Source organism: Lynx rufus, unplaced genomic scaffold, assembly GCF_022079265.1.
Source record: "Lynx rufus isolate CCGP_SWC_20201006 ecotype Redwood Valley unplaced genomic scaffold, mLynRuf1.p SCAF_1, whole genome shotgun sequence".
NCBI lineage: Eukaryota > Metazoa > Chordata > Mammalia > Carnivora > Felidae > Lynx > Lynx rufus.
In genome coordinates, this window is record NW_025814823.1 from 239,402,290 (window position 1) to 239,430,289 (window position 28,000).

Consider the following 28,000-nt stretch of genomic DNA (forward strand, 5'->3'; position numbering starts at 1 on the left):
CGGCGGGGGCGCGGGCGCTCGCCGGACACCCGGTCGCGCGCGGCCGAGTCGCGGAGGCGCCCGCTGCAGTGGCCGCATCTCCGAGGTAAGCGTCCGCAGAGCTCGGTCCGGGGCGCTGGACGCAGGACCACCCACCCCGCCCGGGCCCGCCGCGCCTGCCACCTGCGCCCGCCGCGCCTCCTCCTGGCTGCGGCCCCCTGCGTCCGTGCGCCCCCATCCCCGGCCCTGGGCTGCCTGGCGGTCGGTGCTGCGCGCTGAGGCCCCCGGGGGCTGCGTCGGGGGTGTGGGTCCGGGGGCTCGAGGGGCGCGGGCGGGGGCGACCCCGCTGCAAGGGACAGGTGGTTGGTGCGTGGGCCCCGGATGAGGCGCTGGGCCTGTCTGGGCGGCAGCGCTTCACGCGACGAAGCCGCCCCCCCCCCTCCCGGCAGCCCCTTTCCCCGCCGCCGCCGCCGCTGCTGCCTCCCCACGTCCCGCTACGCGGACGCCCAGGCCTGGGGTGGCAAGACCGAAGGGGATTAGGGCGTAGAGGGTGTGAAATGAAGCCAGTGCCCTGCAGCCCCAATTCCGGGAGACCCGGGGCCACGCAGAGGGCCCAGAGTGAGCGTGGTCCCTTGGCAGAGACCGCGCCGCCCCCTCGGGGTCCCAGGCCCCTCTCCGGCCGCATTTGCGTCACCATTATCACGCCAGGTGACAGTGTCAGCCGCACAGTGTGCGACTCCAGCAGCCTCCCCGGAGGGTGTCACGTTCTCTTATCGCCTGTGAGCACAGAACCCGGCAGTCAGGATGAAGAGATCGGCTGCCAGCAGGTTTGCTCACACACCTCTGGGGAGCAGTGCCCCACCTGTGCAGCAGGACCAGAGAAACCCTTTATTCTGCGGTTTCAGTTACGCAAACGCAGCCTTGAAATGAGCTGGGGAGAAAATCCATTCCTGCCACTCTGCTCATGACTATTTCGACAGGCGTTTGGTGTCTCTGAAGATGAGACACCGTTTAGGGTAAGCTGACAGTGTGGCCATCTATCTGCGTATTTAGTGGTTACTTTACCTGGCATTTTTTGGATACCGGCAGGGTCTCGGCAGGGTCTCGGGGACGCTGGATAAAGGACCCAGCTCCTATGTCCCACTCTGCAGGCCTGTCCTGACTCCCCATGGCCAGCCTCTCAGGGAGGACCCAATGGAGGTGGGGGGGCGGGGGGAGCTCTGCACAATCCAGGGCAGCCCCGCACTCCTAGGAGGTGATTGGTAAAGGCCAACCTGGATCCTGAGAGCCCTGGGACCACAGGGGCTTGGAGTGATGGGGAGAGAGCTTGGAACAGGCAGGAAATGGGGGTGGGACAGCGAGACAGCGGCTTGACCGAGGCCTTAATTAAGCTGGATTCTGTGACCCCGTCTCTGGTACCAGCCACTGTTCCCGTCACATGGTCCAAATCACAGGGCTCCTCGAGGGTTCTGGGGGGAGCGGTGCTGGTGAATTTGTCTGCAAATCGCCTGCGGTAGGAGGGTATGTGCATTCTCCTGGGGGAAGGGTCTGCCGCTTTCCCGATTTCCAGAGGGTTCCGTGAGTCAGAAAGGTACCATAACTTAAGTGCTACATTAGAAAATCCCTCTCCGTGAGTCCGGAAGGATGAAGTGATGGAGATCATGGGAAGCTCTCTTGGCTGTATTCTTATCTCCCTGGTGCTGTTTGGCCCTCTTCCCGAATCCTTTGAGGTCTCAGTCAATAACTGTGGTAAAACCGTATAGGAGGTTATAAATACTCATGGTGGAAAATGTGTAAATCACGGGAGAATTGAAAGAAAATTAAATCACTCGTCACTGCTTGAGGATGCAGAGAAGGCTTTTTGCAGCCAGACGGTCCTCAGGGCGGCAGAGTGCTCCCGGCAGGAGAGACTGAGAATGAAAAGCTTCCTCTGGGAGAGGCTGCGCTGCCTGGAAGCCAGGCCTATTTATAGCTGGTGATGTTGCTGGTGAGGCAGGAGGAGCACGTCTGGGGATCTTGGGACCACGAGGCAAGGGCCCTGCTGCACCTTGAAGCGTCAGGTCCTCTGTGGGCTCGGAGGGGCTCGGCTGCAGGGCGGTGGGGGCGGGGCGTGTGCCCCTGAGCCCTCAGACCCTGGACCTGGCAGACACTCCCCTGCGTGTAAGCAGCAGCCTTGCCTCGAGGGGGTGGGGGGATGGAGCGCACCTGCACCTGCACCTGGGCTCAGACGTGGTCTCCAGCCTTTCCGGGTGGGGACGGAGCCTGGTGTCTGCCCTCGGCGGTGCAGTGCGTCTTCAGGGGGACCGTTTGCGGCAGCGGAGAGCGCGGGGTGCGGGGTTGGCCCTGCTGGGGCCTCGGGTGAGGGTGCGGCCCTGTGTGAGCCCCAGGAGCGGCCTGTGGGGGGGCTGCCCCTCCCTCCTCCCCAGCTCCCATCTGATGTGGGGTGTCGGTCTGTTCCCAGGCTCCTTGTTCCCTGGAACTGTGCAATAGCACAGGACGGCCGTCAGCCGGGAGGTGTAATTTAGCGTCCAAGCACAGGACCTTCTTTGGTGAAGAGTCCAAAGTCTTGCACGGAGAGTAAGGCAGTGACAGTCTTCTGCCTTCCCCGCCCTCGCCCCCAGCCCTCGCTTCTCTCAGCAGCGGGACCTGCCAGCCGGTCCTGGGAGGAGCACGTGCACACCGACTTTTTCTTGTTTTTAATTAGGTTTGTGGTGAGGAATGATGGGTTCTTACCTTTGCTGAAGCCTAGATGTTAAAACCACCTGGAGCCTCTTCCACTCCTCCTGCTGCCTCTGTGGTGGGGCGCACCCATGTGTCCCCAGCGTGTGTCCCCGTGTGTCCCCACGTGTCCCTGCGGGTCTCCAGCATGTCCCCAGGGTGCCTGTGTCTCTGGTTCTCTTGGCATAAGTGCAGTGCCCCCGCGTGGGCTCCGTGTGACCTCCTGCCCTGAGCCACGTTTCCCCAGACCTCTCCCTGTCACACCTGTGTGATTGCATGTCTGCTGAGCACCTGCCAGGTGGCCTTTACCTGGGAAGCCCCACCGCAGTGGGGACAACACCCAGCAGCCGGCGCCCCCGGGTGACCCCGTGCAGTCCCCACACGCCCCGCTGTCTCACCTGCATGGGGCGGGGGTGGGGGGGGCGCCGGGTGAGCGGGGGGGTGGGGCGTGCGGTGCAGGTGTGGGTCTGGGCCCAGAACCGACGTTAAGTCAGGTTGAGTGAGGTGCTCCTCGAGTGTGCCTGCGGCCCTGCGTCACAAGCTGTCTGTAGAAAGCCCGCCCGCACCCTCCTTCTCCATCCAGGTGTACGTGCTTCGTGCACTCACTGACCCTCGACCCCGCTCCAGTCATTTAATGCCGTAGGACAGACTGTCCCCAAACCAGGGCTTTAAGACGGTGACCCCGTTTGCTTTTGCTCATGACTCTGCCAGCCAGCAGGGCTTGGCACGGACAGTGGTCCCCATCCCCGGACCTCGGCTAGGGGTCTGCTGGCCAGACAGGACCACCCGAGGCTGCCCTGCTTAGTTGAGTCTGGGTTGAGTGACTGGCACGAGGCTCCCCTGTCTCTGTGTGGGGTCTCTCCAGAACGTTTGCCTGTCCCTCGAGGGAACAGGGGAGCCTGGTTCTTTGTCGTGTGGCTGTGTCCCACGGTCCAGCCAGCTGGGGAAGTGCCCCTGGCTTGAGGGGCGGGAGCTGGTGGGTGGGAGACGCTCGAGGGTGGCCCCTCTTCTCGGTGCTTCGGAGGACCAGTTGTGGCAGCCCCTGGGGCCCCTGGCCCTGTGCCCCTCGGCCTTTGACGGCCCCTGGCCTGCTCCCTCGGGACTCACTGCACCCTTCCCGTGGCAGCAGGTCGCACGTCTGTGGGTGGACGGCCCCCCCTCGGCCGCGCCGCCCGCTGCGCCCCGGTTCTGATTCCTGCCGCTTGGTCAGCTGTCCCCCGCGTCCTCGGGGTCTGAGGCTCCGTTCTCCTGACACCCTGCAGGCCCTGCCCCCCTGGGCCTTCCAGCCCGGCAGGGGCCCCTGCCTGCTTCTCTGGACTTGCTGCCTTTTTCTCATCGAGTTGTAGGGTCCTTTACGGGTTCTGGAGACAAGCCCGTATTTGTATCTTCTCCTACCCCGTGGCTTCCCTTTTCTCTCCATCGGTGATATTTGTTGATGAACAAAAGTTCTTGGTTTCAGCCTGCTGCCATCCTACAATGGTTTCCTTTAAGGGCAGCGATCTTCGAGGCTTGTGCAGTGGGTCTTTCTCTATCCCCGGGACGTCAGATACCCTCAGCCCTCACCTTCCTGAGGATTTTGCCTCTCCTACGTTAGTCCTCGGAGCGCCTGAAGGGTGGTGTCGACGCCCCGTCTCCCCTGCGTCTGCCATTTACTGAAAATATGCTCCTCCCTTTTTTCTGCAGGGCCACCTTGTCACACACGTGTGCGCATGTGTTTGGGCTCTGGCGTCCCTCCCGTTGGTGGTTCTGTCCCGTTGGTGCTGTCTTTGCTTCCAGACCTTTCTCTCGAGTCTCCATGCCCACGGAGCAAATCTTGTCTTTCTTTTAAGATCGCTGTGTATTCACAGCCCTTCTCCCACATATGTCAGCTCAGTGCGTCTAGACACTAGACACAAAAGCTGTCGGAGTTTTTATCCAGATTAAGTTAAGCCTGTGGTCGAATTTAAGGACAGTTGACATCTTTCTGTACGTAGATTCCAACCCATGTTCATAACATCATCATTTAGGCCTTTCGTTTCCTTCAGTGGCCGAGTTTTCTGTGTTGACTGTCTGTGCGTCCTCTGTGAGCAGTGTTCCTAGGAACTTGTATTTCTTCATATTTTAAATGTTGCATTTCTAAATGCTTTTTACTGTGCGTCTTTGCTGTTACGCAGAAATGAAATTGCCTTTTGTGTGTTGACCACGTATCCAGAAACACCACTAGACTCACTTACTGGTTCTAATAATCGTCCTGGGATCCCTTTGGGTTTGGCGTGTGCACAACCCTAGAAGCTGCAGATGATGAGTTTTTTTCCCTAACAATTTTTATATCTTCATTTCCTTTTCTTGTCTTTCTGTACTGACATGGGGAATACAGTACTTGCCCCAACTTAAAAACAAACGCTTTCAATATTTCAAGTGTGGCGGCTTCTTTCAGTTTTTTTGCAGGTGGCCCTTTTTCTCAGATTAAGGAGTTTTCCTCTTTTTTCGATTTACTAAGAATTCGCATGATGCGTACATGCTGACTTCCGTCAGATGCTCTCCCTGCGTTTATGACGGTGGCTTAAGTGTGACCCTCACATTTAGCCACATTCCCGGCCCCGCCCCAACTTGACTGCAAAGTGTTGATCCTTTTTATCTCTGACGGGATTCCGTTGGTTAATGTTTTGTTTAGGATTGTGAAGGACAGTTTTTGTATCCATGGGCAGCTCCTCAGGTCTGCCTGCGGTGTGGAGTGACTCTGGCTCCCACCGAGGCCGGGACCTGGCCGCCTCGCCCCTGCAGCAGGGCTGTGTAGGACCCGCCACCCCCCCACCCCCACCCCCACTGGCCACTGCCCCAGCGTGGGCTTTAAGCCTTTCCTAAAGCAACAGGCTGTGTGAGCCGCCTCTTCCTGTGCCCAGTGCCTGCAACTTGAGGCCAGAGCAGGGATCCCAGCAGGCAGGTGTCATATGGCTGTCCTGTACTGGGAGCCTGTCCTCCAGGGGCCTTTGGAACCCGGCCCCGCCTGATCCTCTGGGCCCTCTGGGCCACGGCCCCTGGCTTCTCTCCTCCACGCACTGTTATCTGTGGGGGACGCTCCTCCTCTGGTCTCTCTGGTCCCCTGAGCGCTCCGAGGTGGCTGTGACAAAGAGCCACAAAACGGTGACTTAACACACAGAAGTTTATCCTCTCTCAGTGCTGGGGCCAGAGGCTTGGGGCCGGGGGCCGGGGGATCTCGCTCCCTCCGGAGGGTCTTGGGGAGGGTCCTTCCTGCCTCTTCCAGCTCCCGGGGTTCCAGGGCTGTGGCTCTGTCATCACGTGGCCTCCCCCATGTCTGTGTGTCTGCTTCCAAGAGCACTTGTCATTGGGTTCAGGGCCGCCAGGCAAATCAGACCTCGCCTTGGTATCTTCAGCTTGATGACGCCCGCAAAGACCCTTTCTCCAAACAAGGTCACGTTCACAGTTCTGGGGGTTAGGATGCGGCCGTTCGTTTCTCGGGGCCGCCTCTCAGCCCCCTCCGCTTGCCCTCAGGCTGCCTGCAGGCGCTGACAGAGACCCCTGGCCGGGCACTTGTGGGGCCAGGCGCTGGGTGACTGAGCGGCTGGAAGTTTCCACCGTGTCCTCATCCAACCCGTGGGGCGCCACCTGCCCGGGGACATCTGTCCGGGAGCCTCAAGTCTCCCTCCGGCTCAGCCCACCAAGACCGGAGTGTAAAGGGTGGGAAACGCGGCACCCGCACACTCAGGGCTTCGGAGCTTCCCGTGTCGTGGCTGGGACTTGTGGGCCGAGCATCTTGGGACAGGTCTTAGAGAGCCCGCGGCCCAGACGGTGAGCCACGGGCTAGGGGCCTGGGCGGCCGTCTCGGAGACCCCAGAGGGCCCGGGTGGGCCGAGCCCCCTCCTCTGTCCCTGCTGGTGCCCGGGGGCCACCCCCCCCACGCCACTCTGCTCTCCTTGGTTCTGAGGCCCTCTTTCGGGATTGGGGGGTGCCGTGGTGCCCTTTGGGGCTGCCCCTTGGCCCCCACAGCCTTCATTTTCTGAGATCCACATGCAGACGTGGTCCGCTTCACACTCCTGGTGAGCTGTGGCTTCTATGGCTTCTATGAAACTCTCTGAGGGAAGCGGGTCCCCCCGAAATCCCTGGCTTCGTGGTGAGAGGAGAATGTCCCGCTGTTAAGGGGCTGGGGAGAGCCACCCAGAGGTCCTCAAGGGGTAGGTGGGGTTTGAAGATGCCCTGCCTTCCTCAGTCTCCCTTACTGGAAAGGCTTCTGCCCCACAAGGTCACCTTTTGGAGAGCACACAGCCTGTCCTGGCCCCCCTGTGCTGGCTGCCCAGCCCCCAGCCCCGTCCTTCCCGGCCCCCCTAGCCCCGTCCCTCCCGGCCCCCCCAGCCCCGTCCCTCCCGGCCCCCAAGCCCCGTCCAGCCTGGCCCCCGTGTGCTGGCTGCCCCTAAGCCTGACCCACCAGCTGGGCAGCAGCTCCCCAGGTCAGAGGCTGGGGCTCCCAAGGCAACCTTGCTGCGGGACAGTGCAGGACAGGTCCGTGGCCCCGGGATGTTCGGGGACACAGACAAGACACAGCTTGGTGCTCTGCTCGTGTTTTTCCATTGGAGAGAACTCAGTTTGGTCTTCTGACTGGGAACACACGATGGCCTGGCCTCAGGGCCTGGACAACCTGGCCCCGGGGGACCTGTCGGGGCCAGTGGCCTCAGGCTACGGGATCTGGGACCTGAGCCGTATCCTGCTCACACAGCCCAGGTCATGCCAGCTCTCTCACTGGGGCTGTGTCCTGTGGAGGGTGGGATTCCTGGCTGCCCCAGTGTTTCTCGGGAATGCGCAGCTCAGAAAGCCTGCTTTGTCCGCCCGGAAGGCTCTCACCGCCTGGAGCGGCCCTCAGCGGGGACGAGTGGCCCCGGGAGGCTCTCACCGCCTGGAGCGGCCCTCAGCGGGGACGAGTGCCTTTGTTCCCCCAGGGGCAGCAGCCAGGGCGATGCACCTCTAGACCCTGATGCCCGGGGCCGGAGCCTCCAGGTGGGCTCTGGGCCCTGGTAGAAGGTGGAGAGCAGGGAGGCAAGCCGCGTGAAGTGTTCTGGAAAGGGCCAGCCTCGGTGCCTCTGCCCGCCGCATCCCACAGGGTCTGCCTGGAAGCCTCAGAGGGGCAAGGAGCGTGTCTCTTGTCGTTCTCTTCTGTCTGCGCCTTTTGTTCGCCGTCTCCGCGTTGTCGCTGAGAGTCTGGTGGCATCCGGTAAGGTGCCTCCCACGGCCTCCTCGTGGTTTCCTTGGCTCAGCCCCCATCCCCAGCTGGGCTCCTGGCCGCCTATGAGGTCTGAGCAGGATCCCGCTTTATGCTTGTGTGGCCAGGTCCCTTGAGGGTTCTGGCACAGAAATGGGGTCTCGGTCTGGACCCTGGGCCCCGGCGTCCCGTCGGTGGGCCCAGCGACCATCCCCGGGGCTTCAGCACCTAGAGCTTTCGCTGGCCTGGGCCCAGGTGTCAAGATCCGGGAGACGTGGGAGTGAATAGCAGGGACACTGAGCAGGGGCTCAGGGAGAGCCAGAGTGGCTTCCAGAAGCTTCCCTGTGATGCGCCCGCCCCCAGGAGCCCTATCCCCCTACAGGGCCTGTGGTGTCCCTCAGGGGCCCAGAGCCCGGTTCTCAATTCCACTTGGAACACAGTGTGTCCCCTGCAGACTCCACTGCACCCAGAGGGGCTGGCGCTGCGCCTTTAGCGGAAGAGGTTAAGGCAAGAACCCTGAACAAGATCCTGCCTTTCGTGGGCGGGCACTTCTGGGAGCCAAGGGGCTTGGCGGGGCGAGCAGCCCCCACACAGGCCCGCAGGCCTGTGTCCCTGCCCCTGCACGCAAATAGGGAATCCTCCAGGGAACGCTCTGGGTTCCAAGGCTTCGGGACACGCCAGCCCTGTTATTTTGCAAAGAATAGCCGCCTCTTCTGGGTTTGTGGCTGCAGGGTGTCCCCGAGGAGGACACCGGTTCCCCCTGTTTCGGGGGCCTGGACTCACACCGCACCCCAGCAGCACGGGGAGGCCAGCTCAGGACACCGGGGTGCCAGCTGGGCAGGCCCTGGCCCCTTCAGGGACACCGACGTGGAGTTCCAGGAGTCAGGACAGAGCCCGGGAGTGTGCTGGGGCACTTGGGGTCACACCGGTGGGCTCTCCCCCCTCTCGGAGCGGGGGCCCAGGGGCAGGTGGGCGGGAGGAGGGGCTGGCGTTTCTCAGACAGGGTCTCTGGGAGGCCGCTCACCTCCAGGCCAGAGGTTCCGGGGGAGATGGGGCCAGAGGAGGGGCTCATGCGGCCCCCAGGAAGAGTGACAGAAGCCAGCAGCATGTGGAGGACTGGGGGACAGGGGTCTGGGTGAGCTCTGGCTTCCCTGCGGCCTGTCCAGATTCCCAGACACAGGCGTCCTGCCGGCCCCCACCTTGCCCCACTCTGCACGCCATCCCTGGTCTCTGATTCAAGTGTAAGTGCAGCTCTTCCACAGAGCCTGCTCACAGACACACCTGCTTCTGTCGCAGGAACATCACTAACAGGGAATCCCAGGTCAGGGAATTCCTGGTCAGGAATTCTGTGTGCTGACGGCCGTGTGGCAGCTGACAGTGGTCTGTCGGGGTCTGTCCTGTGTCACCTTTTCTGTAAGTTTCGCTTTAGGCAGTCGAGGCTTAAGGAGGTTGCCAGGGAGAGTCCTTCTGAATTGGGGCCCGACTCATTTTGGAAATGGGGGCCTTGGCCTGGTGCCTCTTTGGGGCCTCGATGGCTCCCGGGGGGCGGGGGCCGAGGAGACCACATGGCGCCTGAGAGACAGCCTTTCCCGGTGGCGGGATGGTCCCTGTCTGGCACACACTGGGGCTCAGGCCCATCCGGGTCCGTATGGGGCCCGCTGGCAGGGGCTGCCCTCTGGCCCCCCGCCCCCGGTCCCTAATTCCACCTTGGCAGGGCCTCTCGAGGCCCTTCTTTGAAAATGCAAATCCAGTAACACAGTCTCCCCACACCCAGTGTGGGTGTTTATCAGCTCCCTGCTCCTGACCCTTCTGGCCCAGGGGCATGGCTCACGTGAGACCTGGGTGCTTCCTCCCCCTGCTCACTTCCTCCCCACCCCCCTGCACTCACTTCCTCCCCACCCCCCTGCGCTCACTTCCTCCCCCTCCTCACTTCCTCCCCACCCCCCTGCACTCACTTCCTCCCCACCCCCCTGCGCTTGCTTCCTCCCCCTGCTCACTTCCTCCCCACCCCCCTGCACTCACTTCCTCCCCCTGCTCACTTCCCCCCCACCCCCCTGTGCTCACTTCCTCCCCCTCCTCACTTCCTCCCCACCCCCCTGCACTCACTTCCTCCCCCTCCTCACTTCCTCCCCACCCCCCTGCGCTCACTTCCTCCCCACCCCCCTGCACTCACTTCCTCCCCCTCCTCACTTCCCCCCCTCCCCACCCTGATTCTTACACATCCCCAAACAGTCTGGGTTTTTTTCAGGAAAGCAGGTGAGGGCAAGGAGAGAGACTCAAGGGTTTCACAGAGAGTGGGGGGTCGTGGGGGTGTAGGGAACTCTTGGGGCGGTCCTGAGCTGGGGGAAGTCCTCACACGGAGGGAGTGGGCAGGGCATTCGGACCGCCAGGTCTCTGGCCAGCCAGAGTGATCCCTGGGCATCCCTGGTCGTACTTGGTCACACGTGAGGGGCCTCCACCCCCACTGGGTGCTGATTTGTGCCCTGCAAGGTAAGGGCTCTCCTCGGGTGACCAGGAGACCCGTGCCCGCAGGTCCGGGCTGCCATCGTCGGCACAGACAGGCCTCTCTCGACAGCTCGGTATTCCAGGAAGCCTCTGCTAGAGCTCTCGGGCTTTTACAAACTAATCGTGTCATTATCTCGTCATATAGCACGTGGATTTATCAAAGGATGGGAAAGGACACGCAGAACGCCTGTGACTCCTCCTCCCTCCGCCCTAAGAAGCTCCTTTTTCAGACAGAGAAACGGGGTCAGCGATAACACTGGAAGTAACTGGGTGTCACCCGGCCTCTGCTGTGGGTCCCTCTGAGGGCAGGCACTGCCAAGGCAGGCGCCGGGGTCCTGGCCCTGGGTGGGCCTGCGGGAGCCTAGAGGGTCTGCTCCCTGTGCATCCACAGGGGGCCGCCTGGAGGAGAGGGCACGGGTGGCCTCGAGAGCCGTCGGTCCAGACCTGCACCGGCTTTGCTGACCGGGTGGGCGTGGGTGACCCCGGCCTCAGGTGCCCGTCCTGGCTTCCTCTGGGCCAGCCAGGGCCCCCAGCCCGGACTGGGAGGGGACGCTCACTGAACTGAGGACTCACCACATGCTTGCCGCTCAGGACTCTGCGTGTGCCCTGGGGGCACTCTGCTCTTGCCGAGCCCCCTGGGGCACGGACGGCCACCCGCTGCTCCCCTGGGAAGCGACTTCTGGGGGCTCGGTCACACACCTCGGTGGGGCTTGGACACCTCAGGCTCCTGTCTGGGCCACTGGCCGTGACACAGGGAGGGGGCCCCACAGGGACCCACCGGCCTTGGGGATCAGGTGCCGCACGAAGGCAGAGACCCGTGGATAGGGCAGGGCAGCCTCCGCTGGGCTCCTGATGAGGGGCCCCACATGTGGTCCCCACCCTGGGGCCACGTCTGCCACACTCCCACTCCCGCCATGTGCCTGCACTAGGTCCGCAGCCCACGGTTCCGGGTCTCCCTCCCCATCACTGGCAGGTCCCTTGGGAGGATATCATTCTGGAGAGTCAAGCAGATGTGGCCCAGGAAGGAGACAATGACACAGTGGCCGGTAGGGGAGTGACAGGAGGGGCGCCGAGCCCACAGGAGGCCGGATCGGGCGCTTCCCCGTGGACTTTGTTTGGGGACAGCCCTCATCCAACCACCGGGCGCCTGGCGGGGGCCAGCGCTGGGAGGGGCAGAGTGCCTGGCAGTAGCTTGATGCCCGAGGGACCTGCCCCATCCTGGGTGCCCGCTGTGACATGGGCGGCCAGCCTCCTGCCCTACGCATGGCTCTGTAGAAGCGTGGTGACCCCTTTCTCCCCTTCCTCTTCCAGCAACATGGCTGACAGCAAGGCCAAGGCCGCCAAGGCCGCCAACAAGACACCCCCCAAGTCCCCAGGGGACTCCGCAAAGGACAGAGCGGCCAAGAGGCTGTCACTGGAGACAGAAGGGGCCGGCGAAGGGGCGGCCGCTGCGGCCCCAGAGCTCAGCGCCCTGGAGGAGGCTTTCCGGCGCTTTGCCGTGCACGGGGACACCAGGGCCACCGGGCGGGAGATGCACGGCAAGAACTGGTCGAAGCTGTGTAAGGATTGCCAGGTCATCGATGGGAAGAACGTGACCGTCACTGACGTGGACATCGTCTTCAGCAAAATCAAGTAAGTGCCCCCCGGGCCTCGCACTCGGGACTCCCGGTGGGCGTTGTGTTCGGCTGGCAGTGAGGGGGTGGGATGTGCCAGTGCCCCTGACCCGTCCCTTCAACGGATAAGATGCCCAGGATTTGGCCGGGGCTGGCGGGGGTCCCTGGAGCTGGCGGCAGAGCCGAGAAGCCTGCCCCTCGGGCGTGACAGGTGCCTCGCACCCTCGAGCCTGGGGAGGCGTTCACACCCGAACTCTGATGCAGCGTCGTCGCCGCGGACTCGGTGGCTGTGAGCAGTGAGCCCGTGTGCTTCCCGCACGCGTGCGCGTGTCCTTCCTCCTGGATGCTGGAGAGAGCGTCAGGCGTGGTTACGTGCCTTCCCCGTCCCTCTGGGCGCTTCTGCGGCCCGAGGACACCCTCCCCCGCCTCCCGCCCTCCAAACCTGAGGACCCACCCGAGAAATGTCACAGCGCGCCCAAGGCTGCCTGGCGTCTAGCGATCTCGGTGTAGGTCACACTTGTGGGAAAATAGCTTCTTTCTGACACTTGTCCATCTCAGTTACTGTGATGCCTTAGCTGCACGTCCCGGTGACCTGGGCACGTTTCCCGGGACGGCCCTGTGCCCTCCCTGTACGTTCAGCGGTGGATGGTTTCCTCCCTGTGTGTCCCCAGCGGCTGTGACTCCGTGTCACCAGACATGGTGTGTCTGTCCAGGGAGGTCTGCCTGCTTTCCTGGGCAAACACTGGTGCCTGTCCTCACAGTGACCACCGACCGAGGGGGCAGCCTTCTCCTCCAGAGCTGGGAGGCCGCAGGAGGGTAGAGTTGCCCCACGAGAAAACCAACCCTTAGGACCCAGATCGCTCACCAGGTGGAGGGGACTTGGTGCCAGAGGAGGAACCAGTCAGAATTCAGGGTCCGGGCAGAGGCCCCAAGGAGACCACAGCTGAGGGAAAGGGATTCTAGTGAGCCCTCCACTCCCAAGGCCCAGGGTCAGAGGGGAAGGCACAGGGCTGGGGTGCAGGGGGGATGAGGAGGTAAAGGTGGGGTGCAGGGGGAGGAGGAGGAGGGGAAGGCGGGGTGCAGGGGAGGAGGAGGAGGGGAAGGCGGGGTGCAGGGGGAGGAGAAGGTGAAAGGGGGTGCAGGGGAGCAGTAGGCAGGGTGCAGGGGGAGGAGGAGGAGGGGAAGGCGGGGTGCAGGGGGAGGAGGAGGAGGGGAAGGTGGGGTGCAGGGGAGGAGGAGGATGGGAAGGCGGGGTGCAGGGGGAGGAGAAGGTGAAAGGGGGTGCAGGGGAGCAGTAGGCAGGGTGCAGGGGGAGGAGGAGGAGGGGAAGGCGGGGTGCAGGGGGAGGAGGAGGAGGGGAAGGCGCGGTGCAGGGAGAGGAGGAGGAGGGGAAGGCGAGGTGCAGGGGGAGGAGGAGGAGGAGGGGAAGGCGGGGTGCAGGGAGAGGAGGGGAAGGCAGGGTGCAGGGGAGGAGGAGGAGGGGAAGGCGGGGTGCAGGAGGAGGAGGAGAAGGTGAAAGGGGGTGCAGGGGGAGAAGGAGTAGGCAGGGTGCAGGGGGAGGAGGAGGAGGGGAAGGCGGGGTGCAGGGGGAGGAAGGGAAGGCAGGGTGCAGGGGAGGAGGAGGAGGGGAAGGTGGGGTGCAGGGGGAGGAGGGGAAGGCAGGGTGCAGGGGAGGAGGAGGAGGGGAAGGCGGGGTGCAGGGGGAGGAGGAGGAGGGGAAGGCGGGGTGCAGGGGGAGGAGGAGGAGGGGAAGGCGGGGTGCAGGGGGAGGAGGAGAAGGTGAAAGGGGGTGCAGGGGAGCAGTAGGCAGGGTGCAGGGGGAGGAGGAGGAGGGGAAGGCGGGGTGCAGGGAGAGGAGGAGGAGGGGAAGGCGAGGAGCAGGGGGAGGAGGAGGAGGGGAAGGCGAGGTGCAGGGGGAGGAGGAGGAGGGGAAGGCGGGGTATGGGGGAGGAGGAGGGGAAGGCGGGGTGCAGGGGGAGGAGGAGGAGGGAAAGGCGGGGTGCAGGGGGAGGAGGAGGAGGGGAAGGCGGGGTGCAGAGGGAGGAGGAGGAGGTGAAAGTGGGGTGCAGGGGGAGGAGAAGGAGAAGGCAGGGTGCAGGGGGAGGAGGAGGAGGGGAAGGCGGGGTATGGGGGAGGAGGAGGAGGGGAAGGCGGGGTATGGGGGAGGAGGAGGAGGGGAAGGCGGGGTGCAGGGGGAGGAGGAGGAGGGGAAGGCGGGGTGCAGGGGGAGGAGGAGGAGGGGAAGGCGGGGTGCAGGGGAGGAGGAGGAGGGGAAGGTGGGGTGCAGGGGAGGAGGAGGAGGGGAAGGCGGGGTGCAGGGGGAGGAGGAGAAGGTGAAAGGGGGTGCCGGGGAGCAGTAGGCAGGGTGCAGGGGGAGGAGGAGGAGGGGAAGGCGGGGTGCAGGGAGAGGAGGAGGAGGGGAAGGCGGGGTGCAGGGGGAGGAGGTGGAGGGGAAGGCGGGGTGCAGGGGGAGGAGGAGGAGGGGAAGGCGGGGTGCAGGGGGAGGAGGAGGAGGGGAAGGCGGGGTGCAGGGGGAGGAGGAGGAGGGGAAGGCGGGGTGCAGGGAGAGGAGGAGGAGGGGAAGGCGGGGTGCAGGGGGAGGAGGTGGAGGGGAAGGCGGGGTGCGGGGGAGGAGGAGGAGGGGAAGGCGGGGTGCAGGGGGAGGAGGAGGAGGGGAAGGCGGGGTGCAGGGCGGGAGGTGCTCCGTGGTTGGTGTGGGGTCCCAGGTAGACCCTCCATCCCCAGGGCCAGGTGACGACGCCCTGGGAGCCCCGGAGACGTTCTGCCGACAGTGTGGGCCAGAACCCCCAGGGGCCCGGTGTCCCCGCCCCTCCGCCCGCCGACCTGCGCAGTGTCTGTGGGGCAGGGCCCCGGGCGGAGGGCAGGTGCGCGCTCCGGACCTCCTGGGTCCCTCATCGGCTCCCTGGTCTGTAGAGCCCTGGTGCCTGAGGGCCCTGGTCCCCGAACCCGGACCGCTCTCCAGCAGACGGACCGCTCCTCTGACTGGGTGTCCACACGGCGTCGCCTGGGCCCAAACGTCCGTTCTGTCGCCTGTGCCCCCGCACCCCCCGGGCCCCGCACCTCCCACCGGTGGAGGCTGAGGAGACAGCCCGGTGGAGGAGCCGGTGTGGACAAATGAGCCCCCCACCTCTGCCCCCGCTCCCCTCTGTTGCTCTGATCTGTGCCCCCTTCTGCCCCGACCCTGTCTGCCCACCGCCTCTGTGCCTGGCTGGGCGCTCTGGTCCCACCGTCCTCCACGCGTCTTGGACTTCAGTGTCCGTGTGGGGTTCGGCTGCGCGGGACCTCCCCTCTGGGGTGTGCTGGGTCTTCTGGTCACCTTGTCACACTGACCTCGGCCTGAGCCTCGGGGCTGACCCCTGCCCACCGCCGCCCTGCTCGCAGACCTGCTGGACCCTGACTTGTGCCGTCCCACCTCGTCACAGAGGCCCAGCCCACCTGAACCCCCACGCACCTGGGGCGCGGGTTCCCGACCTCTCTTGCCGTGTCCTTGGGGCATCTTCTAGACCCTCCTCGGCTACAAGCTGCCCCCTGGAGATGAAAAGCTGTGCGCTCCTCGGCTGGGTCTGCCTGATCCCCAGGGTCACCCCCACAGAGCAGGGGCCAGACTCTGGGAGCCTCTGGGAAGTGTGGCCTCAGGGTCAAGGGCATTCCCAAGAGGGGCAGGGGCGGGCCACCTCGGCCCAGAAGGTGCTGAAGTGTTCCTACTTGGCGTCCACCGGGGAGGGGGCCGGGGAGGGGCCGCATCTTGGTTCTTTCCCCCGTGTCTCCGGGTTGGGGGCTTCAGGACCTTTGGGGACCAGGGAGCCACACGGAGCCTGACTCTACCCACTGCCCAGGATGGCAGTCTGGCAGCCGGCAGGGACCAGCGCTCTGTGTCCCCACCTGGGGGTCTGCACGTTTGCCGTCCCCGTGGCCCCCGGGGTTGTGACCAAGGGGACTGATACCTGACTCTGGAGATGCTATCATCACCAGGGACCGGGTTCCAGCCCGAGGTGCTGTGTCCTCTGCCGAGGGGGTGGTGGCGGGGGGGTGCTGGCCTGCTCTCCTTGCTAAGAAACACGAGCCAGATCCGTGGTGTGGTTCCCGTGGACGGTTGCCACGGCCAGCCGGTCTCGGGCATGTGGTGCCGCTGTTGGCCGACCCCCAGGGCCAGACGGGAGCCCGCGGCTGCCTCCGAAGGTGTCTCTAGCACTCGTTCAGCGGTTCAGCGGTGCAGCCGTGCTCCGGCACCCCAAGCGGGAGGCACAGGAGGGCAGCCGTGTTTACCGTGTGCTCACACTGCTGGGGTGGGGGCAGCAGGAGCCCCAGGGGGCCCACGTGTCCTGAGCTGGGGGGCAGGAACCCCGATGAGGCCCAGCATGGCCCCCATTTCTCCCCTGGGCGTGTCTTCGGGCCTTCAGCACTGACCTTGGGAAACCACACGCACCCAGGAGACATGGGCAGGCCCGGGAGCAGAGGAACCTCAGAGCCGTGTCCCTCGGGGAGGGTTTCAACAGGGCGGGGAAGGCACAGCCGGTAACACGCCAGGGGTCCCACACCCTCGGCGCCGGCCCAGACGTCGAACTGTCGGGACGGGTGATGGCAGCCCTTCCTTCCGTCAGCTTTCATTCCTGTCACAGAAAGTTGCCTCCACGCTACTGCGCACAGGCATTTGCACACGTATGCACACACGCACTCACAGCCCACACTCGTGTGCACAGAAGCACATACACGCACACGGCTCCCAGGACACGTGTGCACGTACGCAGGCATGTGTGCTCACGGGTAGAACTCAGGCTCTCCACACCCCCGGGGGTGGGGAGGTGGCTCACTCCGAGGACGGGTGCCCTCCTGCGTGCACCAGGGAGTGGGACGCGGGCCCTGGTGTGAGCACCCGCAAGGGAACCCCATCTGGTTGCAGTCCCCGTCCCAGGAGGCAGGGCGTCAGCCGCTCAGAAGCTTGGGGCCAAGGCTCGGCCCCCGGCCCCTGGGCACAGAGGGCTCCACATTGCAGAGCCCAGGGCTCCCTGGGACCCCTGGCGTCTCTGCCCCGGCTCGCATCGGCGCGGGGGGGGGGGGGGGAGTCGTCTGATGGGTGGGCAGTGGGGGGGGCCCAGCCCGGCAAGGGGTTGTGGTCACAACGCAGTCACACGGGCCTGTGGTGGCCACTGGGGCCCCTACAAGGGGGCAGGTGCGGGCAGGGCCCGTGCCCGGGTAGGCTTGCTGGTCACCTTGGAAGGGTGTGGCAGGGGCATCGTGCCTTGTCCCCGGAAGGGGAGGTGGATGGTGTCCCGGGCGGGGTCGTGGGGTCCCAAGGGAAGGCTGCAGGGTTAGAGGACGCTGGGAGGTCCCGAGGAGACCGTCTGGATCTGCTTTTCTTTGGCCTTGTGACGAGGGTGGTCTTGGGCGGGACGTGCACGTCCTGATCGATGGGGTCTGGGGTCACACTTGTTCCAAGCGGCAGCCGTGGCAGAAGCGTCCTCGCCTCGTGGGAGCCACGGACGCGGAGCCACAGCCGCTGACTGGTGGAGGAGATCCCGCTCTGTTTGCAGGCGGTTGCCATGGCTCTGCGGGCGGTGGCGCCAGCCCGGGTATCTGCAGGCTTTGTTTAGGTCCCGTTGCCACGGCAGCGCTTGTTTGTTTTGATGTTACTATGTGTTAAATTTTAAACAAATTTCTCGCAGCTCCGCTCCAGGTCTCGACTGAACGCTATTGTTACCAAGACAAAGCCTTCTGGCACCCTCTCGGCCCCGAGGGGCAGACCTCGGTGGGTCTGAAATACTAATTAATCCAGACTCTGTGTGCCCAGCACGAACAGCACCCTGACAGCCCCGCGTGGGGAGCCCGGACGACAGCGTCCCCTCAGTTCTGCCCGTGTGCTCGCGTGGGGTGCAGGTGGAGGGCCCGGCCTGAGGGGGGCAGAGGGCGGCCTCCTGGCCCATGCGCGCGCCTATTTGGGGGTCGCCGTGTGTTCAGAGTGAGGGGCCGTGTTTCCTGCAACATGATGCTGGCGTCTGGGTCTCAGGTTAGGAAGAAGCACCTTGGCGGGGCTCCCTGGGGCCTGTCGGCCACTGACCGGCTCCATTCTTGCCACACACCCCGAGGCCCCAGCCGGGACACGGCCACGGCCCGGACGTGGTGGGACTTGTCCGAGGCAGGAAGCGGGAATAACAGAGCTGAGCCTTCCCCACAGAACACAGTCCAGATGCTGCCCGCCGCCGTTCCACCACGATTGTGGGGCGGGGGCGTCCACGGGAGGTCCGGGTGAGGTTGGCAGGGCCCCGTGCGGGCGGGCACATCCCAGAGACACCAGGGACGGGGGCTCCCCTGTGCCGGGTCTGCCCAGGGCCCACACTGTCCAGGCGGGGGGCGAGCGAGCGTGGGCATTCGGGGTCAGCGGCGGGGTCAGGATGGCCACGTGGCTGAGGCCTTCTCTGTGGGGGCCCTCTCCTGGCCCGAGGCCATGCAGGGCCTCCGCGGTGGGCAGCCTGGTGCGTCTGGAATCGGGGAGTTGCTGGCCCTTGGCCCCTCGCTGGGTTGATGTGGATGCTGGGTCTCAGCACACCTTTTGTCCTTTTAAGGTGGCCTTCCCCAAATGCTCAGAAATGGTTTCAGTGACCTCAGTGGGTCTGTTTCATAGCCCATCCCCTGCCATAGCCACGATGGCAACTAGGGGTGCAGGTTGTGGGCGGGGGGTGGTGGCTGGAGCCCCCAGGGACCCCGCCCCTGCCCCTCACAGGGCAAGCCCAGCCCCAGGCTCCTACACGAAGCAAGCACGCTAGGGTGGCTTTTACCTACTTGGCGGGGAAGAGTCGGGGCCACAACTGCCCCTTCAGGCAGATCGGGGCCTCCCCGCGGCCCCTACAGACCCACAGCATCATGGTTGTGCCCGGGCCCTGATAGGCGGGTTGGTCAGCAGCACTGGGGAGCCCTGGGCAGGAGCAGGGCGGCTGCTGTCTGCCAGGAAGGTCTGGCTGCAACTGGTCCTCCTTTTTTTGTTGTTTATTTTTTTTAAGAGAGGGCGAGAGCAAGCGAACGCAGGGGAGGGGCAGAGAGAGAGGACAGAGGGTCGGTAGCAGGCCCTGAGCTGTCAGCACAGAGACCGAAACCCGGGCTCGGACTCGTGTACCGTTGAGACCACGACCTGAGCTGAAGTCAGACACTTGACCGACAGAGCCCCCCAGGCGCCCCACCGGCGGTCCTCCTTGGGCGCAGCGTGCAGTTGGAGCCACTGGTCTGGCCTGGGAGCTGCCCCAGGTCAGGCATGACGTGAGGGCACCGCTACGTCACAGCCACAATGGCAGCTCCCCCAGGAGCCCCCCACTCCTGCCAGCCCAAAGGAATTCCCCACAGGCCCCTCCTTCTCACTGAGCCTCATCAGAGCCTTAAGTGGCCCCTCGACACCCCACTTCCTGCCTGCGCTGTCACCCTGGCCAGCCAGGCTGCCCTCTGGACAGGTCTCCCAGGGCCCTGGCTTTGCTGCGGTGGGGGGGGGGGGGTGGTGCACGGGGGGCCAGTAGCTTCCTCCCACCCGAGCGGCAAGTTCTCCATAATGACCCAGCATGCTGCCTCCCACCTCTTGGAGAGGTGTCCCTGGGAGTGCCATCGGTCCTGAATCATGGAGGTGCTGGCACGTTTTGGCCCGAAGCCCGGGAGCCTTCCTGCTGTTGGCCCTGGAGGGACATACGCCTGTCTCTGGAGGGCTGCCCTGGCCCCCGCCAGCCCCAGTGTCCCCGGGTGACCTTTGGCACTGGCAGGGTTCAGCCCCCTGCCCACCCTGAGTTGGGTCTGGAGGCCTGGGGGACACAGGGCTTGGGAAGCAAAGTGAAACCCCAGCTCATGGGGCCTTGTGTGTGATCAGTGACCCCATTCCTGCTGGGCGGGCCTGCAGGCAGGGCACCGGCCAGCCCGGCCTGGAGCCGGGAGAGGGGGTTTCAGGGGTGGGGACACCCTCCAGTCCTGTGGACTCTGGAGAACAGGCTCACTCTGTGTCCAGAGAGCAGTGTAATGTGATCAGTGTCTCTGGGGAAGAGACGGGCATTGTCATTCTAGAACTTGCTGCGCATGGCTCTCTGCAGCAGGGTGCCGGGTCCCCTGGGGAGAACTCCCTGCTGGGCAGTCACGGTGGGGACACTTGGGGACACCCGGCCCGGCCAGGTGGAGCGGGAGAGTCGGCCTTAGGCCCGTGTCCACCAGCTCTGAATGTGGCCCTCTGATGGGAGCCCCCGTCAGCCTTCCCCCCCACCCCCAGCTCAAGTGACTCACACTGGTGGCGCCTGGTGCCGCGGTGCCCAGAGAGGGCTGCGTGCTCCGGCGGCCAGTCCCGGGGCTGGCCGTCAGGCCTGGCATCCACATGCCACCCGGGCAGGGCGTGAATAGGAGACAGGAGTGCCTTTGACGGCCCAGGACAAACAAACAGGGCCTTGGCCCGGCAGCAGGGCAGGGATCTCCGTGCGGGGCGGCTGCTGTGAGAACCTCGCTGCCCAGGAAGGTTTCCCCAGAGGCTTGCGGGGGGCGGGGGGGGGGTCGAGACCAACTGCTGCGGGGGCAGAGCCCACTGCCCACCACTGGGTCTGAGGAATCCCTGCACCCACCAGGCCACCAGCCCCTGCTGTGCGGTCGTGGTCGGGACCAGCACCCGAGGACAGAAGGGGCGTTTGTGCTGAGTGCAGGCCCCGTGGGGGCTCCGGCTTCCCAGCCCCGCTCCCCGACTGCGGGCTGTGTCCCGTGTCTTCCGACGGGCACGTCAAGTGCCTCTGAGTCCCTGCGTGTGGTGTCCAGCTGTTCACTGCTGAAGGACACCTGACTACGTGGTTCCCGTGGGACTGCGGTGCGTCTGTCCTGCGTCGAGCCCAGACGTGGGGGCTCAGAGCCGTAACTGCCCAACCGCCTCCCCGGGTGGACGCCACGTCGGAGTGCCCGGCTGACCACATCGTCCCGGTGCGGCCATTTCACCGGCTTCAGCCACGCTGGCCGTCCGGCCCGGTAGGACTCGCCATGTGGGGTGGCGCTTTGTGTGCTCTGCCCTGGCCACCCAGGGGTCTTCCTGGACAGTGTCCGGTTCGGGTATTTGCCCCGTTTTCTATGTGGGATCCTCCCTGTTAAGTTTGAAAAACTTTCTCTTTCAGGTGTCTGTTTGCACGTGTTTTCTCCCCATCTGTGGCTCGTTTCGTATTCCTCGGAACAGCATCTTTTCAAGGGCGTGGGGTTTTAAATTTCGGTGCATTCCAATTCCTTGTTTCTTTTATGGACTTTTTTGGTGTTGTTTCTAAGAAATCTTTGCTTCACCCAAGGTCACAAAGTTTTTCTCTTAGGTATTCTTCCAGAAGTTTATAGTTCTAGGCTTTGTGCTGAACTTAGGACGATGGCCCGTTTTGAGTGAGTCTCTGCAGGCACTTCGAGGCACGGGACAGGGCTGGGTCCCCGCTGTACCAGCACCAGCCGTTTAGAGACGGCCCTTTCTCTGCTGAGCTGCCTTTCTTTGCTCTTCCGCGGAAACCCTCGTGTGGGTCTGTCCCTGTGCCTTCGTGGTTATTGTGGCTGTTCTGGGCCGTCTGCTCGTGGACATCTGCAGGGCCGTCCCCCTCAGGCCTCTGCACCCACAGGGTGTCCCTGCATGGCAAGGAGCCGCCCCCACAGGACCTCTTGTTCTAAAACCCTGACAACTCACTCCATGGATTAGCAGGAGAGATCCAAAGTGGGAAAAATGGTTTTTAGTAAAAATTATAAAACGTGCACAGTTTAGAATCTTCCTGAAATTTTGTGAGTGGCCTGCGGCAGGGCACGAATAGGGCTGCATCTGCCCCTAGCCCCCTTGTGCCCCTTAGGCAGGCGGCTTTCAGGTGGGGGCAGTGGGGGTCCTGGGAGGAGGGACGGGCCCTGGGACCACCTTGCTGGGCGTATCGGCGAGGCGGCCGCCCGACCCCGTCCCCGTGTGATGACAGGGACGTCGGGCCACGGTGGCCCCAGGCAGGATTCGGCCTCTGTGTGGTTCAGATGGGATGAGCGTCTTGACCTGACTTTTTCCCTCCCGCTCTGAGTGGACGCCACACACGCCCCATTTTAGACCCAGACAACAGCTTTGTTTTAATGTCCAGTTGTTCATAAAGGATGTGGTTCCTTTAAGCTTTTTTCCAAGACAATTTATATTTGCTGCCGTTGCCCATGGCGACCGACTGTTGGGCATAAACAGTGCACACCAGGGTGGGGGAGGGGCATATTCTGTATTTTAACGTTAGACTTGATTTCTGCTGTGGGAGAGAGGTGGGGGTTCCCCAAGGCCACTGGGCCCCCACCAGGTTCCTGGGTGGGGATCCCCTGATGTCACCGGTCCCTGGGTGGGGGCAGGGTTACCCCGATGTCACTGGGTGCCCAGACAGGGGCAGGGGTCCCCCGATGTCACCAGGTCCCTGGGAGGTAGTCTCCCGATGTCATCGGGTCCCTGGGCAGGGCCAGGGTTTCCCCAATGTCACCTGGTCCCCGGGCAGGGGTCTCCTGATGCCACCAGGTCCCTGGGAAGGGGTCCCCTGACATCACCTGGTCCCCGGATGTCAGCAGGTTCTGGGGGCACTACTTGGTGGGGCTGTGAGTTACAGAGGGGAGTGGCCCTGGCCCGGGCCCTGAGCGCTCTCCTCCCTCAGAGGGAAATCCTGCCGGACCATCACATTCGAGCAGTTCAAGGAGGCGCTTGAAGAGCTCTCCAAGAAGAGATTCAAAGACAAGAGCAGCGAGGAGGCCGTCCGCGAGGTGCACAGGCTCATCGAGGGCAAGGCCCCCATCATCTCAGGGGTGACGGTGAGCATGGCTAGCAGGGACTCCCTGGAGGGCAGCAGCCCGTGGGGTCTGGGGTGGGACAGCAGACGTGTTACTCCCTGGGGGTGTGCTGACCCAGCTGCCGACGGCCTCACGCGCTCACTTGGCCCCTTGCGCTCACACGGGCGCGCCCCATTCTCTCCCTTTACAGAAGGCCATCTCGTCGCCCACTGTATCCCGGCTCACGGACACGACCAAGTTCACGGGCTCCCACAAGGAACGCTTCGACCCATCAGGCAAGGGCAAGGGCAAGGCGGGCCGTGTGGACCTGGTGGATGAGTCGGGCTACGTACCGGGCTATAAGCACGCGGGCACCTATGACCAGAAGGTGCAGGGTGGCAAGTAGCCAGCCCAGGAGCAGCCCTTCCCGCGGGGGCCCGCGCCACCTCACACTTCATTACATTCCCTTGCTCCCTGGGGCAGAACTCAAGACTGGGGCCCCGGGGGGCCGCGGGGGTGGCAGTCAGGCCTCCCCCTGCCCGGGGCCTGGCATGCTTCTCTCTGACCCCCAAGTGGGGCCCCGAAATCACTGACCGTTTCTAACACACCTGCCTCGTCCAGTGCCGGCCGACAACAAATGGCCTTTTTCAGAGCGTCTCCTGGGACCAGACCACACTAGCTACCTGACTTACAGGCGAAAAGACCATTTTAAAGGGGCCGGTGAGCCACAAGGGGTGAGTGGGACAGACCCTGTCAGAAGGTGGCCACCTGCTGAACTGCAAACCCCTCCCTGGAACCTCGAGGGCAGCACAAGCTAACGCACTAACCAGCAGCACCAAGAAGACAGAAGTGAGCTGCTAACAGGACATCATGAAGGTGTGGGGAGGTGGGACAGGTGCTTGCATGTGCACACTCACACATACCCACATGTGTGTGCCTGCAATACGCACATGCTCGCACGCACACACACACACACACACACACACACACACGCACACACGTCGTGGAGCCGGAGAAAGGTGAGCCAGTGGAAGGGGCTCCTCAGTGGACCAGAGGAACACGGTCTGAAGTTGTCAAAATGGAAGCCAAGGACAAGACCGTTCACTTTACTGTGTTTTCCTAAGAAGAAACTGGAAACGTATTTGTTCCCAGAATGGGTCAGCGAAGACAGAATACCGTTTCTGCCCCTTTCTCTCCTGCCGTTTGTGTCTCTAGGCCAGGAGACCCTGCTGGCCGAGGCTTCCCGTGCAATCGCTTTGCTGGCATGACGCTGTCTTCTGTCCGGGGCCCCACTCACACTCAGGGCCTCCGGGCTGTGGGTCCCCGTGGCTGCTCCCTGTTCGCTGTTCAGGTTCGTGGTTCAGTCTCTGCATGAGTCTTCCCTAACCTCTCCCAACCCCTGCAAATGCAGAAAACCACACGACGGAGGCAGGCCCACAAAGGGCCCCGAGGCCAGCAGCATTTGTTGGCATTTGGTCTCTCCGTGAGGCTGGGACAGGGGAGCCGAGCATTGGGACTCTTGTCACAGCGGCTTCGTGGGGACGTGTCCCCTTGCAGAAGTGCCACCAAGCCTGGCGAGTGACTGGTGGGGCCGTGTGGTCCTGGCGCTGGTCCTGGGAAAAGCCCACGGGAGCCTCAGGGAAATGCTTCTTGGAGCCCGTCCACCCTGGCCACTGTTCTGTGTCTGTGGTGGCTGGCTGGTTGGGGGCACTCCCTGGCGCACAGCACAGGCGGTTGAAATAGACCGGCACCGGGGTGGCACACGCACCCGCCTCCCTGTGCCCAAAGGGCATGCTGGTCGTCGCTAGAGCCGGGGATGGTCCCTCGTCTGTGCGGTGGGGCTCGGGGCTCGAGCTCCCATCCAGCTTGGCCCCTCTGAAGGGATGTGGTCCTCCCCCTCGCCCCCACGGTGGGGCCTCGCCAGCAGCTTCCTCCCGAGGTTCTGAGACTTCCCAGGGCGTAAAATCAGAGATGGTTGCAGGCCTTGAGGCACCTGTGCTCACTGCAGTCTCTAGTTTCTACCTTGGCGATCCTGAGCTGCCCGGCCAGGCCTCTCCACCCCACAGTGGGGGAAGGTGGAGAAACCGAGGACTGAGTGCTGGAGGAGGGACAGGCAAGCAGGACACAGGACCCCCGGATGGACCGCGGTGAGGATCTGGAGGCAAGGGGAGGACGTGGGAAATGTTGGAAGGTGACTCTGAACACGACAAATGTTTCTCAACGACGAGCAGATCACAAACAAGACCTCCTCCCAGATCCTCTTGGGCACCATGTTGGGGAGCACCGTCTGAGGCGGTGGGGCTCCGCCTCCTGCCATTAAACACCTGGGTCCCCACTAGCACAGCCACGACACAGCGTGGACACTGGAGTCCAGCAGGACCTTGGCTCCCACAGTATGCATGCCCCAGTGAGCAGAGGGACGAGGGTCCCCGTGCCACAGCCTGTACCGGGAATGCATAGCCCCCCTTCCACCGGCCCTTCTCAGCCCCCCTCACCCCCAGGAGGCCATCTTCTGTGCCAGAGCGGAGTCTCCAGGCAAAACAGCCTCCCCAGGACCACCCTGGGAGACTGGGGTCTAAGCAAGAGAAACCACACATCTGCCTGCCCACGGGGACCCCTGCTGTCACGCCCTCCCCACAGCAGCCCTCTTCTTAGCGGGAGGCACCAGTGCCGCGGGCTGGTGGAGCCGAGCTGCTCACTTGTGACCAGCGTTTCCCAGTGCGCTCCTGACTGTTCTCACAGCACCTTCCCGTGGGGTTTGTGAATGGGACCCCTTGGCGGTCCACCCCGTCCCACAGCAGGGAGGTCCGGTTGGCCACACAGGGGCTGCAGTCTCCCCTGCCTCCCCTGCCCAACCCCAAAGCCTCTTCGGACGGCGCCCGTCCCCAAAGCCTGGACGTCCCCTCAGTCAGGAAGGAGGGGGAGGTAGCAAAGACTCCATCACGAGACTTCAGCGCTCTCCATTCCATCAGCTTAAAATCATCTGCTAAACGTGTCGCCGCATGTGTGTGGCCCCCGCACACGCACGCACACGCATGCTCCTCCATCGGGGTCTGAACACGGAGAACACACAGGCAGGGTGTGTGTCTTTGCTGCATGTTATATGCGATGCCAATTAGCTTCTACTAACCGCGGTTACCCAGAAATCCAGCGTCTACGTGTGAGCGAGAGACCGCACAGCACGAGGAGACAGGACGCGTTCTGCCAGGGAGGGCAGGGCTGGCAGCATCTGAGTGTCAGGAGAACTGGAGGAGGGTGCTTAACACTGATCACACCAGAACACTTATTTATTTCTATTTAACGTGATAGGATAGGCAACTAGGCGGCGGTAACAGTCAGCTTTACCAAAATGAAGTTCAAATCATGTAAGTTTAGGATGTTATCGCAGAAGATATATATTTATACTGGAGTATTTTCACACCTCTAGTGTCCCCAGTCCTACGTTTGCGGCAGATGAAAATCACAGCCGATGCGAGAAGCCGGGGAACGGTGCGCGCAGGCGGCTCGAGGGCACCACTTCCTGTTGGTGTGGCTCTGCGTCCGCGTCCCCGTGCTCGGCGCTCAGGACAGGCCGCGGGCGTCCCCCTGGCTGCTCGGTGGACAGGGCCTGCGGCAGCGGGCTCATGCCCCCACCCCAGACTGCCTCTGTGAACAGTTTTCTGGCGCCCAGCTGTGCCCGTGTGCTCAGTCGGGCAGGACGTGTGGCTGCTTTTGCGCTACGTCGCGTGGCGGTGGTAGGAGGGGACACCTAAGATTTTCACCATCTGGCCCTTTACGGGAAAAGCATGTGCTGGCCCTGCCCTGGGGACCCAGCCCAGCTCTCTCCACACACAAGCTGGCTGCTCCCCATCCCGCAGCCCACGCCACATGGGACGCCCCGTCGTCACCTGTTCCGTGCAGGCCAGGTTGACAATTCAGCTGTACTGTGAAGTTACCAATAGGCTAGAATGTCCTTAAAACACTGACCCCGAACAGCTCCCCTCCACTGATTGACTACTGAACACTGTGGAACCTGGTGGTTCAGGGTATGGCCTCTGTCCCCGGGCATGTGGAGGGCATGGCCCCAGGTGGGCTGGGCAGTGGCCACCCTGAGCTTCGAGAGGTTTTTTTCTCTCCCTCTAGACTCTTGAGAACCCAAACCAAGCCAAACACAAAGGAAACCCGCACAACTTAAAAGAAACTTGAAAGGGATCGTATACTACTAGTTTGTACTAAGTTTTTTTCAGGAAAGGGAAATAAATTTATATATATATGCAATATATTTTTACACTGTTTTGTTACCGTTAGGGAGTCCTGAGTGTATCACTTTATCAGTGTGATGGTGAAGAGTAGAGTCGACGTCTTGGGTGTTCCGACCCAGAAAGGCACGTCTGCTGGCGTCTCAAAGCCGCACTCAACCAGGGATGTGTATGGGATCGGGGTGGCCCTCCTCTCCCTCCCAGAGCGTGAGGCACGGTGTCCCCGGTCAGAGCTGACCTGCAAGGCCTGACCTGCAAACCTGTAGCGAAACGGCTCGTGTCTGTCTGCATACTGCTCCTCCTGTGTTCGCTGTTAACATTGTGTGTCAAATTGGTAAAGTGATAAATAAAGGTGTTGAAATGTGGATCTGTTGTCCTCCAGGTGCACCACCTACACCAGCAGTCACACACAGGCGCCGACCTCTAACACGGACGGGCTGTGGGAGGGGCTGTGGGAGGGACGGGAGCCACAGCTCACAGGGTCTCACGTCACCTCCCCGCAGGGAGGAGACTTTTGCTTCCTCATTTAGACGGGGTGACTCCTGGCCTGACCCCAGGCCACCTGCCTCGTAGTCCCAGGCTCGTTCCAATCTCGCCCTGGTGCAGCCCCGGGTGGGGGCCCAGACATAGCAATGATGTCCTCGAGTAAGTACCAACATGAAATCCTCTGTGACATAGTTTTCAAAACTGAGGATAAAGGCATTCGTTCTAAGACACAACAGGGAAAACTGCACCAGCAGACATTAAAAGTAAGTCTAACTGCAGCAAGAACATGACCACAGACAGAATGTCTGCAGGGAAGTGGCTCAAAAAATAGGCAGTAAGTAACCATACAAAAACCCTGTAAATAAATGCTTTCTGTGGGAAAAAATATTTCCCTAAAATACTCGAACACTGGGGCGCCTGGGTGGCCCGGTCAGTTAAGTGTCCGACTCTTTATTTCAGCTCAGGTCGTGATCCCACAGTTTGTGAGTTCTAGCCCAGAGTGAGGCTCTGTGCTGGGG

At 63.2% G+C, this 28,000-nt stretch overlaps 1 protein-coding gene across 2 annotated transcripts; it reads left to right on the forward strand.

Moving 5' to 3' along the window:
* Positions 1-17: 17 nt before the first annotated feature.
* On the forward strand, positions 18-27,463 carry TPPP (tubulin polymerization promoting protein). 2 transcript variants are annotated; one of them, XM_047094465.1, is made up of 4 exons: positions 18-85; positions 11,705-12,025; positions 22,647-22,800; positions 22,970-27,463. In XM_047094465.1, the coding sequence occupies exons 2-4, from the start codon at positions 11,709-11,711 to the stop codon at positions 23,162-23,164; spliced, it is 666 nt and encodes a 221-aa protein (XP_046950421.1). In that variant the 5' UTR covers positions 18-85; positions 11,705-11,708; the 3' UTR covers positions 23,165-27,463. The 2 variants fall into 2 exon arrangements, with proteins under 2 accessions (XP_046950421.1, XP_046950413.1); XM_047094457.1 differs by lacking the exon at positions 18-85 and having other exon boundaries at positions 10,359-12,025.
* Positions 27,464-28,000: the final 537 nt, after the last annotated feature.

Coding starts and splice junctions, on each gene's coding strand:
- TPPP (XM_047094457.1), top strand. CDS start 11,589: ATGCCCGAGGGACCTGCCCCATCCTGGGTGCCCGCTGTGACATGGGCG. Junction 12,026..22,646: donor ATCGTCTTCAGCAAAATCAA/GTAAGTGCCCCC, acceptor CTCCTCCCTCAG/AGGGAAATCCTGCCGGACCA. Junction 22,801..22,969: donor CCATCATCTCAGGGGTGACG/GTGAGCATGGCT, acceptor CTCCCTTTACAG/AAGGCCATCTCGTCGCCCAC.